Source organism: Nothoprocta perdicaria, unplaced genomic scaffold (genome assembly GCF_003342845.1).
Source record: "Nothoprocta perdicaria isolate Ctin4 unplaced genomic scaffold, notPer1 scaffold_24, whole genome shotgun sequence".
Taxonomy (NCBI): Eukaryota; Metazoa; Chordata; class Aves; order Tinamiformes; family Tinamidae; genus Nothoprocta; species Nothoprocta perdicaria.
In genome coordinates, this window is record NW_020455466.1 from 6,169,972 (window position 1) to 6,179,340 (window position 9,369).

At 37.8% G+C, this 9,369-nt stretch overlaps 1 protein-coding gene across 1 annotated transcript in view; it reads left to right on the forward strand.

The window, feature by feature from the left end:
- The window catches only part of RTTN (rotatin), a 74,284-nt gene extending 65,382 nt beyond the window's left edge, over positions 1–8,902 (forward strand). The window contains exons 49-50 of the mRNA XM_026039744.1: positions 8,204–8,372; positions 8,647–8,902. Coding sequence (XP_025895529.1) covers positions 8,204–8,372; positions 8,647–8,902 — 425 coding nt within the window. The remainder of the gene's footprint in view (positions 1–8,203; positions 8,373–8,646) is intronic.
- Positions 8,903–9,369: the final 467 nt, after the last annotated feature.

The following is a 9,369-nucleotide window of genomic DNA, read 5'->3' on the forward strand; positions in this document are numbered from 1 at the left end:
TTGATATATTTGAAGAAGTTTTTCTTGTTACTCTTAACATCCCGTGCCAGATTTAATTCCAATTGTGCCTAAGGAAAAGACAGTTTTTATTTCTTTGTCCCAGCTGAGTGAAGTGAATATCCCCTTAGACTGTCCCACTTAATAAAGAGTGTCCCACTTAATGCTATCAGGTTTATTAAAAGCACATCTTACAAAATAAAGTACTAGTTGATTTGCTACTAATATTGAGGATAAGATTAGAAAATAGCCTGAATCTTAACTAGGCATTTGATGTAATCATTGGGGGGGGGAGGGTGGGGAAAGAAAATCGTTTAATATTAAGAAGCAGTTAGAAGATTAATTTTTTTGTTGTTGTTTTTTTTTGTTTTTCCTTTTCCTTAGCTACTCCAGAGCCAGAAGGAAATGAGCTAAATGCATACCACCTAAAATGCTTAGAAAATGTAGTGCAGCTTCTCGATTCCTAAGGAATATCACATGACTTGTCATCTTGAAACTGGTAGCTTACTCAAGAAGAGACTAAATTAAAGAAGAAAACTTCCAATCCTTGGATTTATAGGAGCTACACGTTGTGAAAGATATTTATGAAATTTTTGAGGAAGGAGTTGATCACTTTGAAACAAAGAATTGCACTAAACATGACTGAAGCTATTTATATTGTAATCCCAATGGGAAGTCATAGTGATTGTACTATGTATAGTACTTACGCAGGGGAAAGAATATACAGGCGAAATGGATACGAAAAATCTGTAATTCTTAAATTAGGAATTATAATGTTACTGGAAAGTAGTAGAATTGTTGCTTTGGATCAGTTTTAATAAAGGTTTTTTTTTAAATTTGGTTTAATATTTGTGGATTGGAATTACACAGGTGATTGTAATCACACAGGTGAATGCATAGGAAATAGATTTAAGAACTGAAAACTTTCACAGATAAATCAGTGTGTTGAACCACATAGATATAGAACAGAAACATGTGCTTTTGGGGTTTTTGAGGAATTTTCAGTTTCTTTATTTTATGTCCCTAAATGAGACCGTGTTTAAAAGAGCTCCCACTAACTGATACTACAGGTAACAGTTTTGTTAATATAACAATTTTTGTTAATATAACAATAAAACAATTTATAAAGAATGAGGTATGTGCATCTCACTTATAATAATGTAGAATAATGATACAGATGTTTTTCACAATCTGTTGGCTCCTACTTTCAAAAGATGCTTCTGCCTTGAAGGGGGTAGGGGCGACGGAAGCAGTATGTTACCTAGGTCTCTGTCCTTTAAATTGCTACTATGCATTCTGTGCAAATGAATTCAGGAAGGAGATGCATGCCAGAAGTTCATGCCAGTCAAAATTTGCTGTGCACACTTCAGAAATACCTTAGAGGATATTTACAGATTTCCCTCAACACTCATAGTTGTGACTGCTATCAGCAACAGGTAAAATGAGCAAATAGAAATCAAATGTTGGATAACATCTCTAAAAGACTTGTAGCAAGGTCGTGTTTGCCTAACCAGATAATGAAAATTCTTTCAGCAGACAATGCGTGACTTGGTGTTACTTAACAGACGTAACCAGGGTGCTTAGAATGACTGAATTAGATCACACCAGAAATGTGATTCTGGGTGAGCACAACCCGTCTGAAAGCATAGAGCAAGGGGAGACCACTCAAGCCTCATTCTTTTTCACTTGGTACACTGCATAATCATTCTAACTTGCAAAGTGAATTTTAAATAGTTATGCTTACCTAGCAGTTTTGCAGAAGCTTAAGCAGGCATGGATCCCAATACTCACAAGTAAACTTGTAGTTCTGGAAGTCCAGTTCTGGGTCCAGTTTATGAAGCGGGGTCCTGTTTTCCTCAACAGCAACTCTTGGTTCCTTTCAGGCTCTTATATACTTACATTTGCTCCTGATGACTTCTCTCCTAATCAAGTTGCAAGTCAATATGCAGTTTGGCAGTTGGCTTCTCAGGGATGCAAAAAAATGAGACAACTGTATCCTGCTAAATAATAATCTGTTGTCTTTATTGAAATGATTTTGGCATTAGGAGAGAAGTCTTTCAAAGTACAGAAATCCACATGGATTTCAGTGACATGAAAGAGAGTGGCCTTTTTCTTTTTTTTTTTTTTTTTATCTGATTCATATTAAATGTTTTTAGGGATCCACAATGTTAACCTTGTAAAGAAAACAGTATGTCCTCAGGAAGCAAAAGTGATGTTAAGTTGCAGAGCATGAATGAACAGATGACTGAAGAATTATAACTTGAGTGGCAAACTGATCTCCATCTCACAGCCATTTAAAGCTATACAGACAAGAGTTTGCTTGATTAAGGTAGTGTCTCTATAGCATATTAAATATTGGTTTATCGGTTTTCTTTTGAATATCTGTAAGCTAGTTATAGATAAACAGCTTTATTAAATGCAAATACAATAGAGTAAGAACATAAAAAAGCAGCATGACCTTTTTTTATTGGAACACTTCTAGCTATATATATATATACACTTTATGAAATTACTCATATAGAAAAATCCCAATGAATTGCTACTACATTTTTTGTTATGGTAGGTGTGTTTATGCCAGAATAAGCATGAAAAAACTTTTCTCAGTGTTTTGCAACATCTTGCCATTATGGAAGGCAGGCTTCTGCCCTTCTATCAGTGACATTAGTAAGTACTTGAATTTGGTGCTGTTTCTTAGGAAAATACGTCCCTGGAGAGCACAGACCTCAAATCTCTATTTGTTTTCGATGAAAAGCCTTCACAGAAATTCAGAATTTCCAGTTTCGTTGCTGAAACTTTTCTCTTTCAGGATTAAAGAAAACAGAAATTAAAATTAATCAAYGGTGAGTTTGAAGGACAGCACATTTTTCATCATATTTATCTCCTAAACTGATGAAGATACAATTGGTGCATCCYGTTTCCCAGCATGAGAATATGATCTGGAATGATGAGGGGTTATATGGACATGTGATCCTATAATTTTCTGCTCAGTGATAATAGATTATTATAATTATGTTCACAGTTGCCTAAAGTCTTAATAGGTTTCATGAAAGAAATTTGAAATTTTAAGACTCATTAACAATTGAGCTTAATTTCAGGATTTTGGCAGTGCATCTGTTTTTAGGGATGTGTCATTTGAAATGCTTAGGTTTTACAGAACCCTGATTTCTAAAATATACAATATACACAATATAAAAGCTGTAAAATAATTTCTCCTTCTGGACAGGAAGGCACAATTAAGTGGAATAGAATTCCTGGAAGACACTAAAGAGCTTAGGCTGAAAAGTAATTGAAAGCATGCATCTCCTTTACTGAGCATTACTTGTATTACTAAGCAAGATAAGAGTCTACTGAAAAGTCCTTGTCCAGGAGAATACACTCAGTTTGTCTTAATGTAGGTATACCATGCTTTTCCTTAGTTACAGTGTGTAATTAAGTGTAGTTGCAGTTTGTAATTAAGTAGGAAGTTATTTTGAATGCAGAAGAGATACATTCGTAAATTTAAGATTTTTTTTCAGGGCTGATGTGTTATATACTGAATATTTACAGCTTCCAAAGAGGCTAATGAGTTTCTTAGGTATACTTGGTTTTCTATTAATCATTCTTTTACCCCGAAAAGGCACTAAAACACTTCTCTGAAAAACATGTGAAGCTTCCTCCTTCATTTATCTAATGAATCTACGACTCACTTGGGCATTCTGACCATAAAAAGGGGTCCCTTCAAATCTTTCCCTCACGTGGCCTCCCGGAGTGATCTTGTGCAGCCAAAAGTAGTGCCATGGCAGTCCTACTACCCAGGCTTTAGAAGAAAGAAAGAGGTGTAGTAAATAACTGCTTAATTCCTAAACACTTYTAGAGCTCCTTTTTTGGCTCCTAGGCCCAAAAAAGTGCATCTGTGGAAGATTTACTTTATTTATTACCTCTTCCTCAGCCTTATTGGAAGGCTGACCTCCTTGAGCAATAAATTAATGTAAGACACTCAAGCAAAATTGAAGGTTTGGCATAGAGAGGTTGTTGCTGTTCCCCCTCTGTGGTTCCCAGACACAGTTTAGGAGCCCCTTGGCACTGTTTCTGGGATTGGGGAGAGTTTGGTGCTGCAGACCAGGCTCATCCTCTGGCTCCAGCACCACTTGGRCCTTGTCTGGATAGCTGGAGCCTTAGGCTCTGCACATTAACAGCAGCAGTTTTGCAGTTGAGGTTGGCATGGGGCTGGATGTCCCCACGCCCTGAGCCCTTGCTCTTGTACCACAACCCCCCGCAGGAAACAAAGCCCTCAGGTGTGAAAACCAGGCCTGCTTTCAGTGGAAGATTCTTACTGTAGCTGCTCTCTTCTATTTTTAAATAGATTCTTGGTAACTTCAACACTGGTGTTTTCTGACTTTCATTCTGACTTTCTTTCTGTCTCTTTCCCTCCGTTTCAGGCTTTTTATTGACCTTAGATATCTGATACTATTTGGGGCCTAAAAATGTACGTTTTCCTAGCCAGTGATTGCATCGAATATTTGAATTTTGAATTTCAGTTGGCCTTTCTAATACTACTTAATAAAGTATCCAATTTTTTTTAGTTTTGTAGTTAGACTATCAAACTAATCTGAAATATGACACTAAAATTTTCAGTCATAAAACCAAGCAAATTTAAATAGTTTGTTGTTTTGTTGATAACAATTAAGAATTATTATAATGTTATTGTTCTTTTTAAGCAGCATCTCTTGTTCCTCCTACTTTAAAAACCATAATAAAAATTGTGTAGATCCTGGTCTTGAAATTGTTAGCAGTTAGCAGTTGTTAGCAGGAACTCATGCTATTTTCATGAAGCTCAAAAGTATCTGTTGCTTTGTGGTTTTACAAAGTGTAGGTGCTACATACAAACCCCTTTTGTTATTTCTAGTCTGTCAAATATKCCCTGCAACCTACAGAATGTCCTTTTATCTGCAAAAAGCTGAAAACTTTGATAATCTTGCTCTCTTCCCTTGCACATCCAGTGCAAGAAATAATTGCAATAAGTAGTTGGGATAGACATCTACCAGAAGCTGTGTTCGCAATACATGAAGACACAGAGCTGAATCCAATTTCTAATTGTCAGAAGAGACTGCATTCACCTACATCTTTTAAAAGGACATGGCGGTCAGGGATTTAATTTATTTTGTTTATAGCAGAAACGTTCTAGTTGAATGTAACTGTTAATTTTATTTATAATCGGGCAAAAATTCAATCAGGTTCCTTTTTTGTTCACTGGTTATCTCTGATAATCAGGGAAAAACAGGTTTACATGTGCCCTGTATATTCTTAGCTCCTTTTCTAATAAGGATATATAGAAGTTATGGGTTTTTTGTTGATTTGTCAACTGCTTTATTGCAATATTGGTTCAGCTGGACAGAATTTTTGGAAAAGAAAAGGCAATACACAAGCAATGCGTAAATACATGCACCTTCTGAAAGAACTATTTTTTTTTTCTCAATGGGAGGTAAAACTGCACATTTTCTTTTCCATCTGCTTCCATAGAAAAATGAATTGTGTTCCTAAAAAAAAAAAAAAAACCTTGAAGTGTAGGATATTGTGTAACAAGAAACACTGCTAGTGATTCAAATGACTTAAATGTTTAAAGCTAACAGAATACAAGTTTAAAATCCACAAGATTTTATGTAGTGATAAACAAAATCTTATCTTATTAGCTAGTAACTTAGCTTGTGATTATTGCCAGTTTTGCCTATCTTCAAGATTGAAGTTTTAGGAATACGTCTTAATTTAGAATAATTTCAGAAGGCTGAAATGAAACTTAAATATATACAAAATTGCTATCAGTAAGGAATGTCTTTTAAACCCAAATATTCTCTACTCTCCTTCCTTCAATAACTCTATGGAGCAGAGCTGAACTTCACTGTCATGAAACAGAACTGAAGCAGAGATCTTCCCTTCATATGACTCGACAGCACGTAAAGAGCTGAATGATTGCCTGTGTCCTTGCTTTGGAACCATGAATAATTAAACATAGGTAATTAAAATCTTACTAACCAATGAGGTCTGCATTCCTATCATGGAGATCATGTCTCCTCAGTTTATTTCCTGTGTCTGGTCTTTATCACACACTCCTATGTATCCATCCTCAAAGTATCTAAATGTGTGGATAAATACCTACCAGATATTTTTACTATATCAACATGCAGAACCTAACCTAAGTCTCATAGCTGCCATCTTTGTGAAAGCATTTACTCAAATAATGACCTTTGGTGACTCAATGATCCTAATCCTAATTTAATCCTAAATATAATCCTAATTTATTTGCTTATAAAAGTTACCTGTGTCTTCACAGACAAGTATATCCAAGAAACAGGGTGTGGTTTTTTCTCCTATTTGATATCTGTTCAGCTTGCCTGTTGATAATGGGCAGCATATGCTATTAGTTGAGCAGCTGCATTGGACCAGACTGCTGCACTCCAGGCTGAGGGAGCTGCTGGAGGGASGCAGAAACTCTCCTCCATTAGAGCTAATGAGCGCTCTGGGCTGCCCAGAAGGTTTTGGGCTTCACAAAATCTTCCTGATGCTGAATGTGAAGAACAACACAGACTCCTGAATTAGCTCAGAGTGCAACCGGCCACATTTCCATGGCTCAGGTTGTCATTTAGGCTGTCCGGTTTCTTATCTTCAGAGATCTGCTAGCATACCCTGGTGCCAGTTATCAAACCAAAGGATGAGACAGGGCAATACTGAAGAATCTGAATCTCTGAAAACCCTTTTGAGAGAACGTGGTTGTCAAAAGTCTAGATGAACTAAAATCTTTCCCCGCTGAGGTGACAGCAGCTGCTATGTTAATATTGGAACAGCAGCATTCTGCTATTGTGAAACTTYGAAAAGCTCAAAATGTTTCCTCTTCAAAAGTGATTTCTACCAAATTTTTGTTCTAAGACTGTGTATTGGATGATTTGTCCAGGAGGCCCTTTACCTCTGCTATGACAGAGGACTATGACTATGACTCACTGTTTGTTTTTTGGTCTTGGGTATCTCACCTATCAGATCTTTCCAAAAAGAGATTTCCAGAATTGAAGAATAATAGCTGAATAAAAATTCTCTTTTCTTCCAATTTAGGATAATTTAGCAGAATTTCAGAGCTATCCTGAAGCTGGAATTTGCTGAATGGTAGACCTATTTTTCTTTTTTAGTGCCTTGCACATTAATTTCTTCATATTTTAAAGTATCTTTCACAATTTAAAAGTTTTGCATAAATGGAAAATAAATTTCAAGGGCTAATGCAAGCTTCTCCTTGCTTATAAAGTCAATGGCACTAGAATTCAAAATGTCCCTGATCTTTCAGTATCATTTCTAATTTGTTTCTGTAAATTAAGAAAGACATCAGCTGCCCCAGGAAAATGTTTCTCAGATCATTAGATGTAGTTGCTTTAGCACCTGCAAAATGTGCTATTCCCAGCATAAAAAGCAAATGAGGTACAAAMAAGGAATATTTAATTCATTTGCATAGCTGTTTATTATATATTAAAAATSTTTCACTTAATATTCTTGGTATCTGAAGCACCTGTACATACCTAAAGATTCACAAAGCATCTTTGCAAAAGACTTACTCAAATGCGCAAATGCGAGACTCTTCCCTGCTCTGTCGTACAGTGAGTCAGAAATTTATCAGCCAAAGAATGGCTAAAATAGCAAGAATTGCTTGGAAGTAAATAGTGATAGAAACATAGCAAATAAAAAGTAGTGATTCTTTCTGAGGAGCTTTTTTTTTTTTTTTTTACCATTTTTACATTAAACTTTTATAGGAGAAACTCTATTTTTGCCCACTTTGGATGTTTGTTGACAATAATCTGCAATTTTATTGTTTTTATTATATAGTCAGTTGCCATTTTTGGGGGGATTCTTTTTCATAAATCAGCAGGGCAAAACAAATATAACACTACACTTTTGTACTATTTTAGGTGACAAAGTGACTGAGGCAAGAGCTAGAAAAAAATACTCTTTTTTTAAGTCTTACTTTCTTAAYGGCAAGAGGTTTGCATCCTCTAGGAACCAAAAGGAGGAAAAAATCTGCCACTGAAGTGGTTCATAAGGGTTAGTATTTTTCCATCAGTTTTACTTAGAAATCTGTTAATATGTAGTTTGATATGTAGTTTGACATCATGGATTTTACCCAGTATGGTGTTAAAAGCTTCTCAAGACAAAATAACTAGCATGTAACATGCATTTTTTTTTCTTATAACAGCAACTGATCTTAAGAAACTGAAGGCTATAAAATTCAACAGAAAGATCAAACTTTGGGAGACGTTGAACATGATCCCAGCAGGGGAGCCATTACTGTATGAGCAAATTCCATATGGAGGACACCAGGAACTGAGGTCAAAGTGTAATCACACAGAACACAGATCACTGGGGTAAATTGTTTTATTCTACCTCTGAACTTAAATATCTCTTAAGAGTAATAAATCCTCTTATCTGATGCTGAGACTTTTTTGCAATAGTATATCAGGAAAAAGATCTTTAACAGTCTACATACTTTCTTTATATGATTCGTCCTTTGATGCTTCTTCCTGAAGAGCCTGGCATAATTTTATTTTCAGTTTGAGACAAATCTGTCAAATAAAAATTTTGGAAGTTGATATATACTGAACTAAGGTTTGAAATCCAATTGAAACTATGATCTCGAAGGGAAGGGCTGTGGAGCGGACGCTCGTGCCGGAGCTCCTTGTCTAGAGACGAGCCACTGCGGCCCAAAGCCGCCGAGCGAGAGAGCGCAGGCAGCGAGCAGCGCGAGGCAGCCCCGGCGCCGACCCCTGAGCGCGCAGCGCGGAGCCCCGGGCCCGAGGCGGCTCTGACCCAGCGGGGGCGGAGCCGGCAGCACAGGCGGGAACTCAAAGGCCGCCCCCAGGGAGCGCGAGCGACCAGGAGCGCGGCGCGGCAGTAGGGCSKSGCGGGGCAGTTTGCGCGGCAGTTCACGCAGGCAGGGCGAGCAGGACGGGTGAGCAGGGAGGTCCCTCCCCGGCGAGCAAAAGAATCCTGCCCACAGTCTCTTCCGTCAGCAGAAAGGCAGGGGAAACCATGGTGTCTGCTCGCCAGAAAACTCGCGCCAGGAAGACTGTGGCAACCCAGACTGAACTGCCACAGAAGCATGCAGTGGTGCAGGTCACTACCTGCRAGGAGTGCCTGAGCTTTTCTTTGGTGCCAGGGAGTGGGGAAAACACTGCCTGCCTTAGGTGTGAGCAGGTGGAGTCCCTGCTCAGCCTGGTGGTAGAGCTGAAGGAGGAAGTAGAAAGGCTCAGGGCTATCAGGGATTGTGAGAGAGAAATAGACTGGTGGAGCTGCGTTCTGCAGTCCTCCCAGGGTATGTGCCCAGAAAACCTCCCAGTTCAACCTGAAAAAACAGCACCCTCT